Here is a 25,850-nt window from a genome sequence, read left to right as displayed (position 1 = left end):
GGGATGGAGTTCCAGAGCCTCGGGGCTGAGAGGCTGAAGGCCCGACCACCGATGGTAGGGCGGTTGGGGCGGGGGATGTGGAGCAGACCGGAGCCAGAGGAACGGAGGGTACGGGCAGGTAGGTAGGGGGATAGTAGGTTGGAGAGGTAGGAGGGAGCGAGGCCGTGAATGGCCTTGTAGGTGAGGATGAGAATCTTGAAATCCAGTGCGTTCGCTCTTTATCTAAACCGCGAATCCTTTACTAAGATCTTTACTGATCTTTACCTTTGCTAAGATCAAGCGCTCAGGGGTGTGACCCCGCCTGAAGGGCGCGATATAAATGCAAGTTGAAAGATCTCTCTGACCGTCCTCCGGCGAGAACATTCACAGCTTGTAACTCAGGTGCCGAAATCTAACCCAGTCCAGTTGCCCTTCGCTGTAAGCTCTCGAATGCCGAGGTGCCTTACTGTAATACGGAAAGTGTACCGATCGGTTTTGCTCCTAATGGTATTAATTAATATGTGAGCTTGCCAGGCGCGTTAAAGCCAAGCCCTGATCCTCTCCTCACGCCGCACTTACGTGTGCCCAGTTTGGGGGGTGTGGGGGGGGGGGGTAACACTAGCTAAATTTGCCCTCACTGATCCAGCGGCGTGGGGGGGTGCTGAGTTCGGTTGTGGGACTGAGGTTAGTCACTGGGCGTTGATCCGGGCGGGAATCTGGCCGACAGAGGGGCTGCCGTGCCCTGGGCCGGAGTGGGGGGGAGAGGGCACTGAACTGATGTGTGTGTGTAGGGGGGGGGGGGGGAGTGGGGGGAGAGCAATGACACTGAGTGTGGAGAGAGGGGCATCGTGTGGGTGGAGCCACGTGGGTGGGCGGGGCCAGACTGGGGGCGGGGCGGTACATGAAAGGGGCGGGGCCGTGTAGAATGGGCGTGTCGTTGATGAGTGGGCGGGGTCCGTGCAGAGTGGGCGGGGCCAATGAGTGCCCCGGGCCCCGCCCACTCACTGCTATCACCTTCAGTGCCTGAGCTCCTGTCACAGTATAAGCCTCTCTCTCTCTCTCTATCTCCTTCCCTCCTCCCTCCTCTGTCTCCCTATCTCATTCACTCTTTCCGTCTCTGTCTCCCTGTGTGTCTTTCACTCTCTCTCTGTAGTTTATCTCTTTCTCTCACTCTCTCTATCTTTCACTTTCCCCTGTGTGTGTGTGTGTGTGTGTCACTCCTGTCTCTGTCAGTTGCACAGTCTCAAACTCCCTACGGTGTCTCTCAGTGCCTAATCCCCAGCCTCTGCCTCTCCCTCTGCCTCTGCCTCTCCCTCTCCCTCTGCCTCTGCCTCTCCCTCTCTCTCCTCTGCCTCTGCCTCTGCCTCTCCCTCTGCCTCTCCCTCTGCCTCTGCTCTCCCTCTGCCTCTCGCTCTCCCTCTGCCTCTGCCTCTCCCTCTCCCTCTCCCTCTGCCTCTCCCTCTGCCTCTCTCTCCCTCTGCCTCTCTCCCTCTGCCCCTCTCTCTCTCCCTCCCCAGCCTCTGCCTCCCCCTCCCCAGCCTCTCTCTCCCTCTGCCTCTGCCCCTCTCTCTCTCCCCCTCCCCAGCCTCTCTCCCCCCTCGCCCCTCTCTCTCCCCCTCTCCAGCCTCTCTCCCCCTCCCCAGCCTCTGCCTCCCCCCACCCCCAGCCGCCATGTCGCGGATCGAGCGGGTACAGACCAGCCCGTACCAGGACCAGAAGCCGGGGACGAGCGGCCTGAGGAAGCGGACGGTCGTGTTCGAGACACAGCCGCGGTACACACACAACTTCATCCAGAGCATCCTGGCGGCGGCGGCGGCGGAGCCCGACAAGGAGCCGGACAGCACGCTGGTGGTGGGCGGCGACGGCCGCTACTACAACACCGAGGCCATCGGCATCATCGTGAGCATGGCGGCCGCCTACGGGGTAAGCCAGGCCGGGGCTCGGGGCCGGGGCTCGGGGCCTGGGAGGGGGGGTGGGGTCGCGGGCCGGGGCCGGGGGGGGGGTTGGGGTCGCGGGCCGGGCCTGGGGGTGGGTGGGTTGGGGTCGCGGGCCGGGGCTGGGGGTGTGGGTTGGGGTCGCGGGCCGGGGCCTGGGCCCGGGGGGGCGGGTTGGGGTCGCGGGCCGGTGCCCGGGGCCGGGGGTGGGTTGGGGTCGCGGGCCGGGCCGCGGGGTGGGTTGGGGTCGCGGGCCGGGCCTGGGCCCGGGGGTGGGTTGGGGTCGCGGGCCTGGGCCGGGGGGGTGGGTTGGGGTCGCGGGCCGGAGCCTGGGGGGGGTGGGTTGGGGTCGCGGGCCGGTGCCCGGGCCGGGGGGTGGGTGGGGTCGCGGGCCGGGGGGGTTGGGGCCTGGGGGGGGGGGGGGCCTGGGCGGGGGGTGGGTTGGGGCCGGTGCCCGGGCCCGGGGGAGTGGGTTGGGGCCGGTGCCCGGGGCCGGGGGGCGGGTTGGGGCCGGTGCCCGGGGCCTGGGCCTGGCCCGGGGCCTGGGGGTGGGAGTTGGCCCGGGCCCGCAGCCTCTCCCGCTGCTCCCGGGCCTGTGGGGGCGATGCTGAGGGCCGGTTGCCATGGTGACGCCTCCCGCGCTCTGGGCTGTGAACTGCGGCTTTTGTTCAATGACAATCATAATGATTATTACTCACAGCGGCACTTGGTCCCCGGGGCCGTGGGGTGCGCCCCCGACGTGGAAGACGCTGCACACATGTCATTGGTGGTGGTGGTGGTGGTTGTTGTTGTTGATCCACAGGCTGTGCTGCAAAGTGTAGTGACTGTCTGTTTGGTGAGCGAAAATAATCACTGTACAACGGGAATCGTAACCACAACTTTGCGCCGCACATCATCCCTGGAGTTGTGTAGTGACCCACTCTGTGTGTCCGTAGTGACTGACTGCGTGAGTAGTGGCTGACTGTATGTAGTGACTTTGTGTGTGTGTGTGTAGTGACTGACTTTGTGTGTGCGTGTGTAGTAGTGACTGACTTTGTGTGTGCGTGTGTAGTAGTGACTGACTTTGTGTGTGTGTGTAGTGACTGACTGTGTGTGTCGTGGCTGACTCTATGTAGTGACTGACTGTGTGTGTGTGTGTGTAGTGACTGACTGTGCGTCGTGGCTGACTGTATGTAGCGGCTGACTGTGTGCATGTGTGTAGTGACTGATTGTGTATGTGTGTAGTGACTGACTGTGTGCGAAGTGGCTGACTGTGTGCATGTGTGCAGTGACTGATTGAGTATGTGTGTGGTGACTGACTGTGTGCGAAGTGGCTGAATCTATGTAGTGACTGACTGTGTGTGTAGTGACTGACTGTGTGCGTCGTGGCTGACTGTAAGTAGCGGCTGACTGTGTGCGTGTGTGTAGTGACTGATTGTGTATGTGTGTAATGACTGACCGTGCGCGTCGGGTTGCACGCAGCGGGGAACCGCGTGCAACTGTGAAGTGAGAGGGATTTGCCCAGAAGATTCTCAGCCAGGCTTGCACATAGCCAGTAACGCTCTGCGATGGTTGGGGGTGGGGGGGCAACCCCATGACGGGGGCCTGAGCTCACAGATCCAGGGTGACGCTCCAGTGCAGTGCGCGGCGTCTTGGAGCGCTGCATCGTCAGAGCCGTGGTCTTTGCGTGAGATGTCGTGTCTGTGACCAGTTCAGGTGGATGTTAAAGATCCCTTGGCGCTGTTGCAAAAGAGAAGGGAGTTTCTCTCTCTCTCTCTCTCTCTCTCTCCCCAGTGTCCTGGCTGACAATTCTCCAGATAAACTGGGTTTACTGTAAAGTGTTATGACCGTATTTATAGGCAAACAGAGCAGCCAATTTGGAGTTTTAGTTTCATGGCTGTCGGTGAGACGTCACTGTGCATACATTGGCTGCTGTTTGCCTACAAAACACAGTCACCACACTTTACAGCACAATCCTGTGAAGCGCTTTGAAATGTTTTGTCGTCACGATATTAAAGGCAGGGTATTGTTTTTTGTTATTTTCACCCCTATTGCTTTCGACAGCAACAACACCATGCATTTATATAGCGTGCTTGACAGTGGCGGAGCCTGACCCCGAGCCAGGGGGGGAGAGGGAGGGGGGAGGTGACCGTAAGCACAAACAAAAAGGAAGGTCTTTAGGCGCCTTTTGAAGGGAGAGGACAAGGTGGAGGGATTGAGGGACAGAGTTCCGGAGTTTCAGCGCGTAGTGACTGAAGGCTTTCAAAAGAGAATGAGAGGTGCATTAGAAAAGTGGTGGGGGGGGGGCGGGGGGGGGTGATGTGGGGGGGAAAGTGGGATTGAACAGAGCGCTCATTCAGAGAGCTGGCATGTCTCTGATTCAAAGTCTGTGCAGCCTTCAGAGCATAGTTATGGTCTGGTTCCAATAAACCTAAACTATCTGTCTGATTCCCAGGGCATTTGTCCTGCACTGAACCAGGCTTGATGGTTCTTGCAGTGTTGGCATAGACTCACTCACTCTGTGTGCTTCTCTGGGGGAGGGTGCGTTGAGTATGTGGTAACCTATATATGTGGCAATGTGTGTAAGTTCCTCTCAATGTGTGTCAGTGCAGTGTTTGTAAGATCAGTGTTATAGAGTGTGTCGGTCGGTGGCTTTTATTTGCAGTCCACTTAACCAGAATATGTCCAGGTTATTTATGGCTTTTTGCAGAGAATCACCCATCTTATTTTTTCTGATTTTCATTTCCCTCCCCCTCCACCCTCCAACCAATTTGACTGGTTGGTCCTCTCAGACAGGCCTGTGTGTCCACCTGAAACAAAAGTTGTTCTCAGTGGGACGTTGTCTGTTTGCCCGATAAATACTGGATTGTCCAGGCCCCGGCAAGCAAGGTTTGCTGTGTTTGTTTGTGGTGCAAATAATATCTATTTTTGAGCTTGGAAACGGGTCAGAAAGCAGCAATAAAAGAGATGGATGACATCTGCTGTGAACTGCAGTGATATGTAACCGGATGACATTGTGTAAGAGAAGATGTGCTTGTCTTCTCAAAACCTCAGGAGGAAAAATCATTGTGCTGTGTGGTGACCTTGGCTAATCAGTCAGTATAGCTCGACTCTTCATCGTGACTGATTCAGCACCGGCTGGGGAAAGTGTCTGCTGCTGAATGCAATATGACTGAGCGCTGACAGCATTGTGTGTGTTTACGTGTGGGACTCGGTGAAATCGGATCTGCCTGTGGTATTGTGCGGGCTGGGTAATGCTAACCCATCATCACAATGAACAGGTGCTTGTTATGCCTGTACCGCCCTTTTTAAGGTTCTTTAAGATTCTGCAGACGTGTGACAAGGTGAAGAGAGAGGAAAGCTGCCTGCTTGGCTTTAGCTGGGGGAGAGGTAACCAGTGGCCCATTAGCAGAGGAATCGCGGGAGAAGTTACAAGGAATTTCGCCACTTTCAGGATTTGCACTTTACTGTTTATTGCCACATTTATTGTTGAGCTGGAGCAATAAACTCCTTCAAAATACACACCTGAGCAGTAGAAAATTAAAGGATAGTAATAATAATCCTTGCATTTGATCTTTGATAGAGACGAATGCGCAAACCCGAAGCGACGGGACTCCACAAAGGATGTGGGGAGAGAGCTGCAAAGTGGGATTGACTTTTTAAAAGAAAGTGATTTGGAAGCCCAGGGAGCAGTGACTGTTTGTGGGGACGCTGCTGTGCGTAAATAGCTGCTACGTTTCGCCCACAAAACACAATTCAATTCACTTTACAGTGTATCCTGTGAAGAGCTCTGAGACATCTCTAAGACTTGATCAGGCGTTATATCAAATGTAAGGATTATTATTACTTCCCCCCCTCCCCACCGCCCCCCCCACACACACTTGTATCTCAGGAATTGCACAGATGTGAGTTTTGCTCACAAGAATCGTGCTCCGTGCTAACGTTGATGCAATACCTGTTGCGGTTACAATTCATGTTTGGACAGAGGGCGATAGATATGGGTTTGTTTATGTGGGATGAATACGAATGACCTACGATAATCCTCAGTACTTCAGACCGAGCCAAGACTGATTAACCTGTGAGTAAATGTTTGCTGCGTCTCTTGGGCTCCCTGTGTGTGTGTCTGCTCCTGCTCTGTATACCCGCTGACCTGATTTCTTCCAAACTTTCAGCATGCCGTAGACTCTCAACAACGAGCCTGTCCGCTCTCCCAGTCTGCACAGCTGGCTGCTCTCCACACCAGCCGCACAGCCTCATCCCCCTCTCCCGCCCACTCACTCACCACGCAGAGGAAGTTAGGGCAATATTACTGGACAAGAAAAGACCAAAGTCCATCTAATTCGCCTTCTACCATCCTGGCAGTCACATGCTGCAACGATGGAGATGTTAATAGCAATTAATTCTGTATGGATTAGTTTACAGCACAGTGTAAAGCTTTGGGAACCTTAGATCCAAAGTTACCTGGTTCTTCCAATCCATAAGGTTATTTCTCGAATTACTCATATACTGTATACCAAAATATCATTTTCTAAAAGAAATCCATCTATTTATGTTTATATATAATATATTTTACAGTATATTCTATGAAGTGCTTTGAGATGTCTAGAAGACGTAAAACGTGCGATATCAAATGCAAGGATTATTTTTATTATTGTAATATCTGACTGTGTGGGACACTGCTGTCCGCAATTCGCTGCTGCGTTTCACCCACAAAACACACTTTACAGTATATTCTGTGAAGCGCTTTGAGACATCTCAATGATGTGATAAGGTGCTATATCAATGCAAGGATTATTATTGAATGAATTGACGCTATCTGCTTATACACACGCACACATCTGTCCAATTCCCTTTTAAATGGATAGTACACTCTGTCCGCTAATGAAATTTCAACTTCCCTTTTAATTCATCCACAAACCTCAGCAGTGATCACACAACAAAGGTCTGTATTACTAAATGTGTAAATAAAAGCCCCGCAGAGCAGCCGTGCTTTAATAAACCTCACCCTGGCTGTACCACAGGCTCAGGCGTCTGTCTGTCTTCTCCATGTGCTAAACCCACGTGATCACAGACAAGACAATTCCTTGAATTGTTCAGGAGGAGAGTAAAGTTTCCTAAAGTACATACTCCACACAAAGCTCTTCTCAAAGCGGATTAAGTGTGTGAGGTTAATAAATTAGTCTGCAGTGCTCTCTGCATCATCCTCGCAGGGACTTGTGTTTATTGTACTTAATGCAAGGCTCTGTAAACACCAAGTTCCTGAAGTTTGAGGGAGGTTGTTTCGGTCTGCTACTCAGCCTTGCAAGGTTACCAGCCTTTCAAAAACTTCCACCTACTCCCTCTCCTCTCTCGCGCGCTCTCTCTCTTGCATACTGTCACACTCATGCTCGCTTGCTGTAAGATAAACACGTCTTGATTTATCTCCTCCACTCTCCTGCTCTTTTTTGCCTTCAGTGATGTACAGTACCCTATAGAGGTTTTGAGGGTGGACGTTCAATGTTACTAATGCAATTCTAGGCTGTTTGTGACCTGGTGTATTTTTTGCCAAAGGGGGGAGAAACACAGCAATTTTTTTTAACTTTAAGCTTGTTTATCATTTCGCCCACAAAATATACAGTCAATTCTCTTTATAGTATATTCTGTGAAGCGCTTTGAGACATCTCGAAGATGTGATAAGGCGCTATATCAAATGCAAGGATTATTATTATTATCCATGCACGCCAAGTCTCTGCACCTCTTACACTCTATGTGCTAACTGTGGGTGATGGTTTACATTTTAGACTTTTAAAAGGATTATAATAGAGGAGCAACTGTTCCCTTTAGTTAGGGAATAAGTAACATTCAGCGGGTGGTGGTGGGGTGGGTGGGGGGGGTGTTCAGGAATGTTAGCAGAATCAGGTCAAGGCTAAAAGGAATTTTTCCACTCGGCAGCTTCACTCAAGAGTTTGGGTTTCATTCCTGTGGCGGCTATTGAGATTGGATCAATAGACTCGTTTGAGAGCGACCCCCCCACCCCCTCCCGGAGCAATGAAAAGCTTTTAGGATAAAGGAGAAAGAGCTTGGAAGTGGGACTGGTAAAACAGGAGGGTGATTTAATAACACACAGAACAGCGGCACAGACACACTGGTCCCAATGGCCTTCTTAGCTGCTGAGATTGTCTGTTTCTGCATGTATGAGTAATAATAATTCTTGCATTCGCCTTATCACGTCTTCGAGGCGTCTCAATGCGCTTCACAGAACATACTGTAAAGTGAATTGACCATATATTTTGTGGGCCAAAAGCCTTTTGATTGACTGCTGTCAGGTTGCTTTTCTCCCTGTCTCTCTCAAGCCTCGTCTCCCTGCTGTAGACAGTCCGCTGTGTGAGGAGTGGCCATAGCCTGCAATTAAATGTCACAAATACCAAGGTTTGCGGTGAGAGGCGATGGGATGTCCCTGGCCAGGGCTGCTGGTGGATGCCTGGGAGAGCTCAGCCTTCTGTTGAGCTCCCTAAATTAATCTCCTTAACCCTTACCCTTCAGTGACCTTCTGAATTGTCCACGCTGCATTTCACATACCCCAGCGTAGCGTTACACAGGGTATCGTGTCAGGGCCCTGAGAAATGTGGGTAACTTAAAATGTATATAAATTAAGTTTTTGCACTCCCAATCTTATCAAATTATAATAATAATAATCCTTGCATTTGATATAGTGCATTAGCATGTCGTTGAGATGTCCTAAAGCTCTTCACAGGATACACTGTAAAGTGGAAAGTGGACTGACATGTGGATTTTGTGGGCAATCTTCACAATCTTGTCTCCAAATCTTCCTTCCCACCCTGGGAACGTGCAGGGCTCTTGCCTTGTTCCCGGAGTGGAGGGAAGATTGGGAAAGCAGTTTCCCTTAGCCTGTGCCCCTCTCAGTGCTTGGCTACACAGTCCCGCTCCTGATCCCAACCCTCAGCTCGGGTCAAAAATCCACAAGTGTCCAGCGTTTTGGGACGTCCTCCCGACATGAAAGGTGCTGTGTAAATGTAATTTGTTGTTGTTTGCGCTCCCAATCTTATAATAATAATAATGCTTGGATTTGATACAGCGTCTTATCACATTGTTGAGACGTCTCAAAGCGCTTCACAGAATATATTGTAAAGTGGAGTGACTGTGTCTTTTGTGGGAAATCTTCCCAATCTTGTCTCCCACCCTGGGAATGTGCAGGGCTCTCGCCTTGCCTTGCTCTTGCCTGGCACGTTCTCGGAGTGTTGGGCGGATTGGGGAGAGGTTTCCCTCTCGGCACCTGGCTACGCAGTGCCATTTGACTGGCTGCCTGGCCAGCCTCGGGGACAGATAGGCACAGGGAGAAGATTGTCATAACCTGATAAACAGTTCCGTCCGCGATTTCTTCCTCCCACCATTCCCTCCGCCTTACAGGTTCACCAGACCATGATAACTGAGCACAGCACATCAGCTAACAGCAGCTCAGAGTCACCCAGAGCCAAGAGGGGTAATCCAGAATAAGTGGGCATCATCTTAAAATTAGAGATAGGAGTGAAATCGGGAGACAATGTTTTCACCCAAATGGGAATGGAAATCTGGAACTCTCTGCCCCAAAAAGCTCTCTGCCCCAAAAGAATCCATTCAAGTTTTCAAAACTGAGCTGCGTAATAATAATAATAATACTTGCATTTGATATAGCACCTTATCATGTATTCGACTCGTCTCAAAGCGCTTCACAGATAGATCTTTGCTAGGTCAGGGTATCAAGGGATATGGGGCAAAGGCGAGTAATTGGAGTGGAGTTGATCAGCCATGATCTTATAGAATGGCAGAACAGGCTCGAGGGGCTGAATGGCCTACTTGTGTTCCTATGTTCCAGAAGTTTCCACACCTGAAGGACAACACATTCCAGGCACTGTATAAAACACAAGGTTTGATTTATTTATATTTATTTAATCACAAATGACCTGTACATTCAGAGAGTTAAGAGAGTTGAGAATATTCCCGGAGAATGTGTGTAAAATGGTGCCATGATGAGTGAGGTGCTTCTCTCTGGAGGTGGGACGATTGAGGGGCTCCCCAAGGTTATGTCGATGAGGTGGACATCAATAGGCCGCCAGTAACCAATCTAATAGGGGGTTTAGAAGGAACTTCTTAACACAGAGAGTCGTGAGAATGTGGAAGTCACTGCTGGAAACTGTGGCTGAAGCATTTAGGAGGAATTTGTTACATACACGAGGGAGATGGGGAACAGGGGGGAAAGGGGAAGGGAAGGCGCAGGGGAGGGGGGAAATAGAGGGACATACAGGAGGAGAGAGGGGAATGGAGGGGTGCAGTTTAGAGCATCACTAGCACAGAGCAGGGAAGCTGGAAGGCCGAGGGTTCTCGAACACTCACAATCAACTCAAGGTCACCAGATATCTTCAGTGCTTTACCACAGTTCGCATTTTATTTGAGCTCTTTCCTTACAGCACTTTACAGAAAATCCTGTGAAACGCTTTGAGACATCCGCCTGGTGTGATAAGGTGCGATATCAAATAGAAGCATTATTATTAAATAAGGCAGGCGGAAGGAGACTTGGCCTCAGAGAAGCTTCGCTAGTCAAGTTCTCAAATGCAGAACAGTAACGAGTGGAAATGGACGGTTCAGCAGCTGAGACCGTCAGTAAGAGGAGAGAGGCTTATTCTTGGAGCCTGTGCCATGTCTTCATCTCTGCCACAAGAGGGAAACATTGCTCTAAACAGGAAGGGCCCAGTGACTGAGTACCAGCAACAGTGGACAGAGAGCTGTCCGGCCACTGAAACTGCTACAAATGCCTTAATTTGATCTTTCAAACATGGATTTATTGTTTTTTAAAATAGAGGTTAATTGGCCTCCACTTGTGGAGTCCTGTAGCTCAGCGGTCAGAGCACTCGCCTCGCAAGCGAGAGGACCTGGGTTCGATTCCTGGGCCGAGCGAAATGTTGCCCAAATTCCTTACTCCATGCGCCTCGGTTTATCTAGCTTTAAGTAGAAACCCTGTTGTTAGTCGATTGGCGGGGCGCTTTTCCGGGGTAATAAAATAAATCAAATAATAATAATCTGGTCACTCAATCCACGACTGTTTGTGGGACACTGCTGTGCACAATTGGCTGCTGGATTTCATCCACAAAGTATACAGTCAACTTACTTTACAGTATATTCTGTGAAGCGCTTTGAGACGTCTCGAAGACATGATAAAGTGCTATATCAATTGCAAGAATTATTATTATGATCCATCAAGCCTATACACCCAGTAACTCAGCTGTGAAAATTGGCAAGGTGTGTTGTTCCTAAATTCATCCCCAGTGTTGATAGCGCAGTTATGTTCTAACTCATTACCACATGGGAACATTAGCCTGTGGTTTTACCACCCCTGGAGAAGTGGCTAATCTCCCCTCAGCATTGCCGCCATGCAGCCAGAGCAAAATGTACTTGAAGGTAGTTTGCTAGGATATAATTGTGTGCTGCTTTCTTCCACATCTGGTGCATGAGGAGAGTTTCTGTGATTTCACAGTTCACAATTGAATCAGCGTGCTTTTTTTATACAGTATTGTCTCCGTACAACAACAACTTTCATTTTTATAGTGCTCTTCCCGCACGTGGTGCTGCGTCTTCGAGTTCTTAGTGTTATTGTTCTGTCAATAACAATGATAATAATCCTCGCATTTAATGTAGCACATTATCACATCTTCGAGACGTCTCAAAGCGCTTCACAGAATACGCTGTAAAGTGAAATTGACTGTGCATCTTGACATATAATGTCATTGTTGCTTTACAAATTGTGTTTTTGTTATATTTTATGAAATATAAAGTGTTTGTTTAAACTGAATGAAGCAAAGAGCACCCTCAATGGGCTGATACATCAGGAGTTGGACATTGAGTCAGTGATGAGCCTGTCAGTCAGCCTGTGGCTGCACAGATTCTAAGGGGGGCCAAGGTAGTCATCATCATCATAATGATGATACAATCCTTGCATTTGATATTGCGCCCTTCATGTTAGGCGGTCGTCTCAAAGCTCTAATGCAGTGCTGGGGGGAGCAGAGGTACAGTCCTTTGGATGAGATGATAAACTGAGGTCCTGCCTGTTCAGGTGGATGTTAAAGATCCTGTGGGTTCTATTGGAAAAGAGAAGGGAGTTTCTTTCTCTCTCTCTCCTCTCCTGGTGTCCTGGCTGACAATCCCCCAGATAAAATAGCTCATTCACTTCATGGCTGTTTGCTCTGCGCAAATTGGCTGCCTCGTTCACCTACAAATACAGTCACTACACTTTATGGCGAATCCTGTGAAGCACGGTAAAATGTCTGGACGGCTGGAATAAGGCGCAATATCAAATGCGAGGATGGTTATTGTTGCATTCAGTGGCCAGCCCTCTGTAACTCCAGTGTCACGTGGATTCTCGCTGGCTTTTATACGCTGACTTCCCCTATTTTATGAAGCTAAAACGATTTTATTGTGTTGCAATTTATCCATGGCCCCATTTCAAAATCGTCAGCAACGCCCAAGAACGTTAATATGATGGAACTGAGCAGGGACAACTCTTTCAGAGAGCTGGCACGGGTGCTGTGAAAGGCTAGGCTGGGTTTTCACAGCACAGGCAGAGACGTCTCGAAGATGTGATGAGGCGCTATATCAAAGGCAAGGATTATTATTCTTATTCTCCTTTCCTTCGTTTTGAAATGAAATCTTCAGTGTGTGAGTACCACTTTTGTACAGTGAACCCCAGGCCCTTTCCCCCGCTGGGCTGTCCTGTCCACATACTAGGACCTAAAGTCGTTAACGTTCTGTTTAGGCTGCAAATAGCTGCTTAAAATATCAGCCAGAGTCTGAGAAATGCCACTGCCACTTTTAGCACAAGGGCCAGCGCAGGAGTGACACAGAGAGAGAGAGAGAGATCTAAACATGCATATAGAGAGAAGGGCGACAGCGAGACACACAGCCTGGCAGTGTCAGTGCCAGGGACTCTTATTTGGGATAGTTTCAGGTAACTGAGATTTACAGGGCTTTCTCTAAATGCTCAATCAGTTAGTTCTAAGCGTGTGCTTTGACACTTACAGCTGATGCTTTCAACAACAACAAATTGCATTTATGTAGCGCTCCTCAGACAGGGTGGCGTCCCAGAGCGCTTGAAGGGATTATTACCCCCATAAAAGCGATCCGCTAATCGACTAACAACCGGGTTCCTACCTACTGCCAAGTAAACAGAGGTGTGTGGAGTAAGGAAACTTGCTGTAACGTTTTGTCCTGCCGGAAATCGAACCCAGGTCCTCTCACTTGCCAGGCGAATGCTCTAACCACTATGCTACAGGCATTCCCCCACATCAGATAAAATGCTGCACCTTACCCAAGCCAAGCAGTCTGCTGTTTTTCACTCCCCTCCCCTCTCCTCTCCATTGCTCTGGCTCCCTCCCCCGCCCCCTCCTGTCCTCTCCTTCATTCTCCGGTTCGGATTGCCAGTGTCCCATTAGATTACTGGCTGCAAAAAGCAAGGGAGTGTGTGGGAGAGAGAGAGAGAGAGGTATCCACACCACCATCCATCACCTCTACCTGTCAGCAGTGAACCAGCACTAGCGAGCGCTCCTCCTGCCCTCGGAGATCAGCAACCTGCAAACTGTAAGGAAACAGCCCTGGTCTAACCGGAGAGTCCCCACTTCTTGTAGAAGCTTTGTTGGTTTCCACTGTGCTGTTCCGCCGGTTGCTTCCCCTGAGCTGACCTGACAGTGATCTTCAAGAGCAAGTGTGGGCGACACTTCTTCAGTTACAGGGAGTGCTGTATCTGTTCTACGGGAGCTATTTGTAGGCGCTGCTCGGCTCCTGGAAGCACTGCGGCTTTCTACACTGACCGATCTGCCCCGCTCAGAGCATTCTCAGCCTGGTTTTCCTCTCCTCTTGCCCCCAAATCGTTCCTTTCCCCCCCCCCACACCCCATCATCGACTGCTTTTTTATGACTGGCCCAAGCGGATCCGGAGATGGACGGGAGCCCTCTGCCTCTAGTGACTGTGCCCACCAGGCCTTACAGTGACCAGAAGCCTGGCACCAGCGGGCTCCGCAAGAGAACCTGTGTGTTTGAGACCAAGCAACACTACCTGCAGAACTTCATCCAGTGCATCTTTGGTTCCATTGACCTGAGGGACCGTCAAGGTTCCACGGTGGTGGTCGGCGGAGATGGGAGGTACTACAACAGCATTGCGATTGAAGCCATCGTCCAGATGGCTGCTGCCAATGGGGTACGTGGCCAGGGGTTGATCAGCCGGCTCAGGACAGCAGGCTCCTGGCTGGCTTTGGAGGAAACGCAGCAAACAGTTGGGCTGTGGTGTGCTCTTGCCATGCTTTGAGCTGCAGTCATTGTGGAGGAAATCTGTGTGTTTGCTAGGGCATTGGAAAAGGGAGGGTGGGGGGGAACTTAATCTCTTGAGGTATGTGTTGCCAATGATCTTTCAGTTAGTGAGTGACGTGTTCCAAGTCAAATATTTTCTGCAGCTCTAAAAGAGTCCCCTACCCCTTGTAACCTGCCTCTTTGTTAGCGTGCTGTTATACCAATCCTTGCATTAGGTCCTGCTCTGTTCCGTCCAGCTCACCTCAAAGCGCTTCACGGGTAATCGCTGTCGAGTGCAGTGACTGGATATTTGTAGGCAAATATAAAAATGCAATGGACAATTTGGGTGCAGGGGATGGCCAAATTTATCTGGAGAATTGTCGGCCAGCACACCGGTTAAAAACTCCCTTTTCTTTTCCAACGGATTGTTTAGTAGATACCGGTAACATGGATAGATGTGTCATAACATGGATTGTCCAATGCCTCATCGAGGACGTTGTGAACCCAGTGAGCACTTGAGCAAAGCTCGGTCACCAGGGGGTGGGCACCAGCCCTGCGTCGAGGGCGGTGGGAAGCCTTGGGCAGGGGGATGGGGCTTTGAATATGTGGTGAATGGCTGGGTGGTGGGGTTGGTGGCTGAAGGTTAATTCATTCTCTCCATTACTCAGGGTATCGCACAATACCAGCAGAAGAGCAACCATGTTGTTAGCCAACTGTCAGGGCAAGTGACTGGGAAGGGCATGAGCTAGGTAGGAGATGGAAGCTCAGAGCAGGAGCAAGTTGTTTTTCAGCCACTATGCCCCAAAACTCTGGAGCATTCTTCCTCTATCCCTCCGCCTTGCACCTTCCTTCCCCTTCTTGAGACCTTGCTCTTCGACCGTGTCTATGGTCACATCCCCCTGGCTCGGAGTTGTGCTCTGCCAATGTCAAGCGCTCTTGGAGGCTACGCTGAGTGAAGGGTGCTGTGTAAATGCAAGTTGTTGTTGTTCAGATCTTGCATTCATTGTACGGGAATTTGACTGAATTCAAGGTCTGGATTTGAGGTGGTTCTTGCCAGCTGTGAGTGTTTGCAGTTAATTACAGAGCCCAGTTTACAGAAAAAATTACCGCATAATAGCCTCGTAAATTGTTCTCTGTAAGTTTCACCTGTAAATCACATATTGTGAAGCAATATACAGTAAGGGGAGCTGCAGGGGTCAAATGCTTGCTCATTTGGAAGTGCTAAAAGTCCCATATCGCTGGCACAGAACAGTTTGGGCTCAGTTTACATTTCTTAGTTCATACCTGCGGTGTATTCCAGGTGTAAACAACGATGTCAATAAATTGTATAAAGAGGGATTTGCATGTATAAACGTGTTTACACAACGCGCTTCACGAGAAAAGCATCTCGAAAACATTGGGCAAACGTAGCAGTAAGTGCTAAGCAGCAAGTGAGATGCTACCACAGAGCTGTTTGAGGGGGGGCTTTTGAAGGCAGGAGAGATATGGCGACTTCAGGAGAATGTGCATACTGTGGGGGCAAGTCGGGTGGGGGTGGGGGGTTGCCTGCTCAAGGCTTGGCCTGTGGGAGCGATGGGAGTGGGAGGAGGATCATGGGGAGGGGGAGCGATGGGAGTGGGAGCAGTGGGGGTGGGGGGTAGCAATCGTCAGGAGAACAGATTGGGTGGCACTGAAGGTGTGGGTACTCGTGAAAGCCGGGGATTTGTGAGCCACATTGCCACAACCAACCAGGAATGATAGTGGAGTTTTGGAGGAGGGGGAACATCCAGAGAACAATTGCAGACAGTGGCCCACAGAGTGGGTGGTAGGGGTTGCAGTGAGTAGCTTGTCTGAGATTAGGTTATTACTGAGCCTCACACAGACTCAGCCACACTCTCTTGTTAGTAAGTGAAGCTTGTGGTCCTGATATAGGTGACTCTGTGGGAGAGAAAGCGAGATTAATCCCTTCTGGAAGAGATGCCTCTCGCCATCACACGTGTTCCGGAGCACAGGGAGTGAGCCTTTCAGTGTCAGAGAGAGCTTTATGTACTTTTGACACTGGGTGACAGGCATCCACTCCTAGCCCCACAGTAACAATCAGTGAAATAAAAATAATAGTAATCTTTGCATTTGATATAAATCTTATCACGTCATTGAGACATCTCATTAAAGCGCGTCACTGTAGAGAGAATTGACTGCATTTTGGTGAGGCATGGCTCACAGCCGTGTCCCACAAACAGTCGTGGATTGAGTGACCAAATTATACTTTTTTNAGGGTTATTTCCCCCGGAAAGTGATCCATCAATCAACTAACATCCGGGTTCCTACTTACTGCTAGGTAAACAGAGGTTTGTGGAATAAGGAAACTTGCCTAAGGTTTCACCCGATCACCATCGCTGGAGAGTAAGAGGGGAAGCGGGCAGTCAGGGTGAGAGTGTGTTGAGTCTGTCGCTGATCATCACTGCTATTTGACAGATTGGACGCTTGGTGATTGGCCAGAACGGGATTGTGTCCACGCCCGCCGTTTCCTGCCTGATCAGGAAAATCAACGCAATCGGAGGCATCATCCTGACCGCCAGCCACAACCCTGGTGGGACTGAGGGAGATGTGGGCATCAAGTTCAACACTGCCAACGGAGGTGGGTTCTGAGCCAGAGCCATTCACTGTGAGGAATATCACATCCCTGGCTGTCTTGTCTGAGGCCAGAAACTCAGGGTCAATACAGGTGGTGTGACGGCAGGATGGGGGACGCTGTCAGCAAATGGCACAAAAGTTCCACCCGTGACACAACATTGACCAGTGAAGCGCCCTGGTCTCCCTTTCTCACTTGCGATCCCCCTCTCCCTTGCTTCCTTCAAGGCACGTCTCAAGACCTTCTGTTTAACCGTGCCTTCAATCACTCTCCTTCCCTATCCTCCCTGCCCTCCACCCCTCCTGATCCCAACCCCCTGACTGTCCAGGGCTTTGCAACGTCCTCCTAACGTGCCGGGCGCTGTGTAAATGTAATGTGTTGTTGCTGTTGTTGTAACCGGAGACTGCGTCTTCGGCAGGTCCTGCCTCCGAGTTGGTCACAGATAAGATCTTCCAGATCAGCAAAACTATTGAAGAGTACGCTATCTGTCCTGACCTGAAAGTGGATCTCAGCAAGATCGGCAAGCAGGAGTTCGACCTGGAGAACAAGTTCAAGCCCTTTACAGGTAATCAGTCTCAAACCCCCCACCCTTACAGCTCACCAGTCCCAACCCTCTTAAAGGTAACAGTCAGTAATCAATCATTACTATCATCTCATCTCAACCCCCCTCCCTCCTTTACAGGTAACTAGTCCTGTGAGGCTAGTGGACAGAAAATGAGTGAGAACTCAAAGTTTAGGACAAATGTATTCCCGTGAGTGGTCAGAATGTGTAGGTAGTGTGGGGATTGGAGAGGCTGAACCGTGAGGAAGGTTTACAAACAGGAATGGAGGAAACTGAGAATGCTTGTGTTCTCCCAGACAGCTGTCGGGGCCTGTTATAGGGGATCCAGATCGGCACGTTCTGAGGAAGGGGATTGGAGAGTACAGGAAAGAGAGGGATTGGGGATTGGGCAAAAGAGTTAGTTTGTTAGCCATCAGCTCTGGGGATGGAATCAACAACTTTGGCTTTTGGGGGTGTAGAGCACTTAATGTTTATGAAACTTCCTTCAACCCTCCTCTGCCACCTCTCTCCCTCCCCAATCTCTCTCCCTCTCTCTTCCCCACACCCCCACCGACTCTCTCTATCTCTCCGACTCTCTCTCCCTCCATCTCTCACTCCCTCTTTCTCTCCTCCCCCACCTCTCTCTTCCCCGCCTCCCCTCTCCCTATGGGGGTGGTGTGATGATATGGGCGGCGTATGGTATGATGGTGGGGGCGGGGTGTGGTGTGATGGTGTGGGGGGGTGTGTGATGGTATGGGGTGTGGTGTGATGGTGTGGAGGGTGGTGTGGGTAGGGTGTGGTTTGATGGTGTGGTGGGATGGGTGGTGTGAGGGGTGGTGTGCTATGTATATTGCTGATTGTCCTTGTTGCCCCAGTGGAGATCGTGGACTCGGTGGAAGCTTATGCCAGCATGCTCCGTGGGATCTTTGACTTCACCGCCCTGAAGGAGCTGTTTTCTGGGACAAACAGTCTGAAGATCAGGCTTGACGCTTTACACGGAGGTAGGTACTGGATTCGGGGCATTAAAATCCCAAATGCTGAGACTCCGTAATATTGGAACCCTGAGTCACTTCCCTCTGTGTAGCTGATGTAACTGGTACTTCCCGGTATCCAACCTCTCCACAAAATGCTCGGCTTTGCCTGCTGTCAGGGTACAATGGGGTAACGCAGGGACTGGTGACACAGCTGTTAAGTGCTGCTGAATGGGTGAGAATGCAGCAGGACTGCCCTCTGCCAGCACGTCTGACCCTGACCCTGCGAGGTGAGTGGGCGGTGTGCCTCACGTCCACCTCGCTGGCTATTTCTGGTCTGGAATGAGAGCACAGCGATCCTAAATTCCAGCCACAGCCTGCGGGGGCAATTTTGCCTTCAGGATTTAAGATGACGACAGAACTGTGCAAAAGTCTTCAATCTGGCCTCAGTTTGGAAGCCGTATTTTTCAGCGCCGTCTTCCAGATTAACACTGAAGTTAAGAATTTTGTACAATTTGAGATCAGTTGTGGTGTCCTGTAGTTTTGCAGTTAGAGCGCTTGCCTCGCAAGCGAGAGGACCTGGGTTTGATTCCTGGACAGGGCGGAAAGTTGGGCAAGTTTGGCCTCCATTCATCTAGGAGTAATTGGAACCCGGTTGTTAGTTGATTTGGCAGATCACTTTCCGGGGGTAATAATCCTTTAAAAGAAATTGGTCACTCAAACCACGACTGTTTGTGGGACACTGCTGTGTGTAATTGGCTTCTGTGTTTCGCCCACAAAATTTACAGTATATTCTATGAAGCGCTTTGAGACGTCTCGAAGACTTGATAAGGCGCTGTATCAAATGCAAGTATTATTAATATTAGTATTATTATTAACATGGTCTTGAGGCCGAGACTAGGTGGAATCTCAAGCCTTGAGGCAGCTAGAGATTTGAGTACTAATCTGGAGCCCAGAGTAAATAAATCGATAATCTTGCGCTATAATCTCTTGGTCCACTCGCTCCGTCCATTTCTTTGCCAGCTAGCTATCACATTCCCTCCTGAACCTGCTGACATGATCTGATTCCGTGCTCGCCTGCTCATCTAGTGAGGTAATTCAATCTGACCGGCCTCGGTGTGTTTAACCACTATCCACCCCCCCCCACCACACTCTCCTGCAACTCCCTCCGTAAATTCCCCTGCTTCACCATCCCCCTACCTCACATCCTCGCTGTGTGTTTCCACCTGAATATCTTCCCTGTTCCCCACCCCCCCCCACCACCACCCCAACCCATTTGGTCACTCAATTCACGAATGTTTGTGGGACAGTGCTGTGTGCAATTGGCTGCCATGTTTTGCCCACTAAATTCACTGTCAATTCGCTTTACAATATATCCTGTGAAGCGCTTTGAGACGTCTCAACAAGGTGATAAGGTGCTGTATCAAATGAATCTGATATGGCTTATCACGTCTTGCAGAAGTTTTACCTGTGTGAAAGGCAACACAAGTGCAAGTTCTGTGATGTTGAGTGTAGTAACTGAGGTTTTAGCCACGTGTTCCTGGCTCACGAGTCACATCTTGCGAGTGTGAACGTGGAGGGGAGAGTTGCGGTCAGTGCTGCTGACTTGTTGGCTTTGATGGAATATTGCAGCTTGTGTTTGCCTCTCGCTCACGCCTCTGCCTCCTGTGAGTAGTGATGGGGCCATACGTCAAGAGGATATTGTGTGAGGAGCTGGGGGCTCCAGCCAACTCCGCCGTCAACTGTGTGCCGCTGGAGGACTTCGGGGCCATCACCCTGACCCCAACCTGACCTACGCCGCAGACCTGGTAGCCGCCATGAAGTCCGGCGATTATGACTTTGGAGCCGCCTTTGACGGTGACGGAGTAAGGAGATCGCCTCATATTCAGCCTCCGTCAGCACCGCACAGCACACACCCACGCGCGCACACACAGCACCGGGCACACAGCGCACTTCCCCCCACACATACACTCCTCACTCACACTCACTCACCCAGTCTCTCGCTCACTCACACATACACAAATCACGGACACACAGACACGGACGGACACACATATACGGACACGCATAGACGGACACGGGTGGACACACACGCGCACACATTGACACTCTGCTGTTCTCCACCTCACTCCTAGGACCGCAACATGATCCTGGGGAAGCACGGCTTCTTTGTTAACCCCTCGGATTCCGTGGCTGTGATCGCCGCCAACATCTTCAGCATCCCCTACTTCAAACAGACCGGGGTCCGCGGCTTTGCCCGCAGCATGCCCACCAGCGGGGCGCTCGATCGGTAAGTATTGTGCCCCATCACTCTCCCCACCTGCTCACGCGATCTTCCCTCCACTCTCGCCCATTTCCACCCGTCTGTCTGTCTGTCTGTCTGTCCGTCCGTCCGTCCGTCCGTCCGTCCGTCCGTCGTCCCTCCCTCCCTCCCTCCCTCCCTCCCTCCCTCCCTCCCTCCCCCCTCTCACTCTCTGTCCGCTGCCTGCTGGCTGTGAGTGTGGGCCGGGCAGTGATGTGACATTAACCCTCTGTGCCCAGGGTGGCGAAGGCCACACAGATCGCGCTGTACGAGACGCCCACCGGCTGGAAGTTCTTTGGCAATCTGATGGATGCGAACAAGTTATCACTGTGTGGAGAGGAGAGCTTTGGCACGGGTAGGTTCAGAGTTTGTGAGGCTTTGGGGAGAGATTGCTGCTCTCCTTATTTACCCATTTCATGTCTCTTCCGCCCACCCTCCCGTTCACCCCCGATTCCTGTTTTCCCCCCCCCCCACTACCCCATTGTTTCTCTCTCACACTGACCTCTGTTCGACAGGCTCTGATCATATCCGTGAGAAGGACGGGCTGTGGGCGGTGCTGGCGTGGCTGTCAATCATTGCCACGCGCAAGATGAGCGTGGAGGACATCATGAAGGAACACTGGCAGAAATATGGCCGCAATTTCTTCACCAGGTCAGAGTTTGGCTCCACCATCAACTAGCAATTAGTGTCAGCACAGCTCTGTCTGCAAGTGACTGTGTGTCTGTCTGTGTCTCTGTGTCTCTCCCTTTCTCTGTGTCTCTCTCTCTCTCTCGCTCTCTCTGTATCCTTGTCTATGTCTCTCTCTGTGCGGCTGACTGTGCCCTCACCTGGTGTAGATATGACTATGAGGAGGTGGATGGGGAAGCAGCAGGGAAGATGATGAAAGACCTGGAGGCTCTCATCACGGACCGGAAATATGTTGGCCACAAGTTCAAGCTCTGCAAAGACGAGTACGTTGTGGAGAAAGCTGACAACTTTGAGTACAGCGACCCCATAGATGGCAGCATCTCCAGGAACCAGGTCAGCCCCCATCCCCAACTCTCCCACATATACACTTGCACATATACATAATAATATTAATAATAATCATCCTTGCATTTGGTATAGTGCCTTATCATGTCGTTGAAACATCTCAAAGCGCTTTAGAGAATATACTGTAAAATTAATTGACTATATTTTGTGGGTGAAACGCAGCAGCCAATTGCATACAGCAGCAGCCCACAAACAGTCGTGGATTGAGTGACAGTTTGTGGTTAATGGGGTGGTGTGTGGTAGACATAATACTGTGTGAGTGTGGGGAGGGGGGAATAATGGGCCCTTGGGATTGGGAGAAGACCGTCTCTCTCTCTCTAGTTATAAGAGGTGGACTATACATGCACGCGCAGAGCTTAAAGTCGCCAACTTCAGTGTGACTTCAACCCACAACCTTCCGCGTCCAAGGTGAGGGCAGCACTGAATGAGCCTGGCTCGGGCTTCACAGGATTGATCCCAGCGAGTTCCGCTGATCAGGGAATGGAGGACGCATGTTGGTGTGTGAATTCCAGCCTGTGACTCTGGGAGTGAAAGGAGAGGTTTAGAAGGCATGTCCGGAGTGTGGTGATTGCCGGGGCGGCTGTTACAGGCCTCAGTGGCAGGGAGGCAGGGGTTTGGGGTTAGGATGGCTCACTTGGACGTCCCCGCGCCTTGGGGCGTCCTACCGACGTGAAAGGCGCTATACAAATGCAATGCTGTTGTTGTTGGAGGAGGAGGAGCAAATACCCGCATGAGAAGATGGGCCGAATGGCCTCCTACCTGGTCATTAATGCTCCCTCGCTTCCCCATTGTCGCACTGCTGACTCTTATCGCTCTATACATCTTTCTCTTGCTCTCTCTGGCAGGGGCTGAGGATCGTGTTCACTGATGGGTCGCGCCTGATCTTCCGACTGAGCGGCACTGGCAGCGCGGGAGCCACCGTCCGCATCTACATCGACAGCTACACTAACGACAAGGGCAAGATCTTCAAGGACGCCCAGGTTAGTGCCCACACACACCGGCCCAGGTTAGCGCCCACGCACACCAGCCCAGGTTAGCGTCCACGCACACCAGCCCAGGTTAGCGCCCACGCACACCAGCCCAGGTTAGCGCCCACGCACACCAGCCCAGGTTAGCGTCCACGCACACCAGCCCAGGTTAGCGTCCACGCACACCAGCCCAGGTTAGCGTCCACGCACACCAGCCCAGGTTAGCGTCCACGCACACCAGCCCAGGTTAGCGCCCACGCACACCAGCCCAGGTTAGCGCCCACGCACACCAGCCCAGGTTAGCGTCCACGCACACCGGCCCAGGTTAGCGCCCACGCACACCGGCCCAGGTTAGCGCCCACGCACACCGGCCCAGGTTAGCGCCCACACACACCGGCCTAGGTTAGCGCCCACACGATACCTCCTGCACCTCACTCCATGATCAACACCACAGCTGGAAGCCAGCTGCCACTCGCCCTGACTGTGCTTTCTTACACACACGGAATCCCGTGCTTAAGAGTCTCCAAACTGAGAATCCCATGCATCCCAACTGCACATGGAAATCCCAGAGATAGATTGTCGGAATGGAATGCGCATTCTCTCTCTCCCTGGAGTAACTCATCCTGCTTACCTCATTCCGGAGAGTTCTGAATGTGGCCGTCCTTGAGAAAAGTCCCTGGTCCCAGACCTCAGCCTGAAGGTGCTGTGACCTGTCACCGAGACCTCGATAGGTTGGGTTTGAGACAGGGGTTCAGGAGTTGGCGGAAGCTCATGTCCTCGACACACTTCAGGTCACAGCACACGAGCGCGGCGGGTATGTGTACCCGGCTCTCTCAACCTGCTCATAGCAACTATCTAACCCCATCAGAAGCATAAGAACATCTCCCACAGGTCTGCTCTCTCCTGTGACACTGTCTGTGTATGTATATATATGTGTGTGTGTGTGGTGCGGGGGGTGGGTGGGGGCTGCGCTCTGTCTGTGAGGGCAGAAAGGGCAGCTCTGGCTGCAGCAGATGATAGAGTTAAGAAGTTTTTTTTGGGGGGGAAATAACAACACATTACATTCACACAGCTCCTTTTACTTCACCTCGGGAGGATGTCCCAAGGCACTGGACAATCGTCAGCGATTTGGACCCGAACTGGGGGTTGGGATCAGGAGGGGTGGAGGGCAGGGAGGGTGGGGGTAGGAGTGCCGAAGGCGTGGTCGAAGTGGAAGGTCTTGAGACCTGCTGTGAAGTGGGAGAGGGAGCGAGGCGAAGGGACTGTGGGATGGAATTCCAGAGGAATAAGGTCTAAAAGCATGAACCCAGACAATGGTGTCTGACTGACGGGGAGGCCTCTCTCTCTCTCTCTCTCTCTCCCTCCCTGCTGCAGGAGATGCTGGCCCCCCTGGTGAAGATTGCCATGAGCGTGTCTCAGATCCAGGAGAGGACAGCTGGGGGTCGGGATCAGGAAGGGTGGAGGGTAGGGGGGAAAGGAGGGTAATCGAAAGCACGGTCGGAGGGTCTTGGAGGAGGCAAGGGAGGGAGCGAGGCAGAGCAACTGCGACTGCAGGGTGGAGTTTCAGAGGGTGGGGGTAGAGTGGCAGAAGGTCCCTCTGCCAGTGGTGGGGCGAACGAGGCGGGGGACGTGAAGCAGGCTGGAGCTCGCTGAGCGGAGGGATGGTAGGGGCTTAGGAGGTCGCAGGGGTACGGGGGAGCAAGACCATGGAGGGCTTTGAAGGTGAGGACCGGCATCTTGAACCGTATCCTCTGTGTGATGGGCAGCCAGTGGAGTCGGGCGAGGATGGGGGTGATAGGGTCACGGAGCCTGGTGCGGGAGAGGATACCGCACCTCCCAGACATGTATATATGCCTTAACCCCAGCCCCCCCCCCCTCTCCAAATGCACACAAATACTGCACAGATTTTTGTTAGGGTATGGAGGGATATGGGGCAAAGGCAGGTAATTGGAGTTGAGGTATCGATCAAACATGGTCTAATAGAATGGCAGAACAGGATAGAGGCACTGAATGGCCTCCTCCTGTTCCTATGTTTCTAGAAGAATTCCATTGGACCCATCATGCTTGTGCTGGTAAGCACCATTGGAGCACTCTAATTTATGGGGAGCGAACACCGGCACAGACACGATGGGGGAAGAGAGCAGAGAATGGGATTAGAGTAGAGAGCTCCAGTGGGGGAGCGATGGGGAGAGAGCAGGGAATGGGGTTAAGAGTAGAGAGCTCCAGTGGGGGAGCGATGGGGAGAGAGCAGGGAATGGGGTTAAGAGTAGAGAGCTCCAGTGGGGGAGCGATGGGGAGAGAGCAGGGAATGGGGTTAGAGTAGAGAGCTCCAGTGTGTATGTGTGTCTGTGTCTCCGAGTCTCTTGAGTGAGCGTGTATGTCTCTCTCTGGTTTACGGGCTGGGATTTACGGGCCAGTGTGTGGTTTGTTATTGATGTAAAGTACACCCAATGCCCACGGATGGCTGTTCAGTGTATAATATCTCAGGCCGGGGTCCTGCCTCTCGCCTCCCTCATAATCACAAACCCTGAAACACGGACAGTCATTTGCACACGGAACCGCAGCCACATGTGAGACCTCAGATTTAGGAACACGAGCAAACGGAACAGGTGGAGGCCATTCAGCCCATCCAGCCTGTTCCAGCTGTGTGTTAGACCAGCTCACTGCCCTCCATCTCACAGCTCATCCGCGGTTTCTCTCTGACGTCCTTTGTCTGTGGTATTAAATCCAGCTCCAGTGTGGAGTTATTCCTCGTGCCTGACACAGACAGACGGACGGCGAGAGACTGATCGACAAACGGGACTAGACAGAGAAAGACTGGCAGAGAGAGAGAGAGAAGGCCAGAGAGAGAGAGAGAGAACTACAGACTGGTAGAGAGAGAGACTCGCAGAGAGGGAGAGAGTGAATGACAGAAAGAGAGAGAGAGAGAGACTGATGGACAGACTGAGAGATACCAGCAGAGACGCAGACAGAGCGAGAGAGAGAGAGAACGACAGAGAGAGGACACCAACAGACAGACAGACAGACAGACAGCAGACGGACAGAGAGAGAGAGAGAGAGAAAAACAGTGAGAGCGCGAATGACAGAGCGAAAGAAACTGATAGAGAGAGACTGAGAGAGAGAGCGAGAGAAACTTTTCCCCTCCCCGCCCCCTCTGCCCCCTCTCATCAGCCTCTCCCAGACTTGAACCCAGATCCTGTAGGTCGAACACAGTTCACATCCCCC

At 51.7% G+C, this 25,850-nt stretch overlaps 1 protein-coding gene across 1 annotated transcript in view; it reads left to right on the top strand.

Annotated features, from left to right (window-relative positions):
• Nucleotides 1-1,615: 1,615 nt before the first annotated feature.
• The window catches only part of pgm1 (phosphoglucomutase 1), a 25,181-nt gene continuing 946 nt past the window's right edge, over nucleotides 1,616-25,850 (top strand). Inside the window, 12 exon segments of the mRNA XM_042334911.1 lie at nucleotides 1,616-1,902; nucleotides 16,655-16,817; nucleotides 17,230-17,376; nucleotides 18,228-18,353; nucleotides 19,999-20,085; nucleotides 20,088-20,188; nucleotides 20,459-20,613; nucleotides 20,865-20,980; nucleotides 21,141-21,276; nucleotides 21,462-21,645; nucleotides 22,503-22,637; nucleotides 24,000-24,057. Coding sequence (XP_042190845.1) covers nucleotides 1,651-1,902; nucleotides 16,655-16,817; nucleotides 17,230-17,376; nucleotides 18,228-18,353; nucleotides 19,999-20,085; nucleotides 20,088-20,188; nucleotides 20,459-20,613; nucleotides 20,865-20,980; nucleotides 21,141-21,276; nucleotides 21,462-21,645; nucleotides 22,503-22,637; nucleotides 24,000-24,057 — 1,660 coding nt within the window. The 5' untranslated portion in view covers nucleotides 1,616-1,650.

Source organism: Callorhinchus milii, unplaced genomic scaffold, assembly GCF_018977255.1.
Source record: "Callorhinchus milii isolate IMCB2004 unplaced genomic scaffold, IMCB_Cmil_1.0 Scaffold5, whole genome shotgun sequence".
NCBI lineage: Eukaryota > Metazoa > Chordata > Chondrichthyes > Chimaeriformes > Callorhinchidae > Callorhinchus > Callorhinchus milii.
This window is presented reverse-complemented; position numbering and strand designations above follow the sequence as displayed.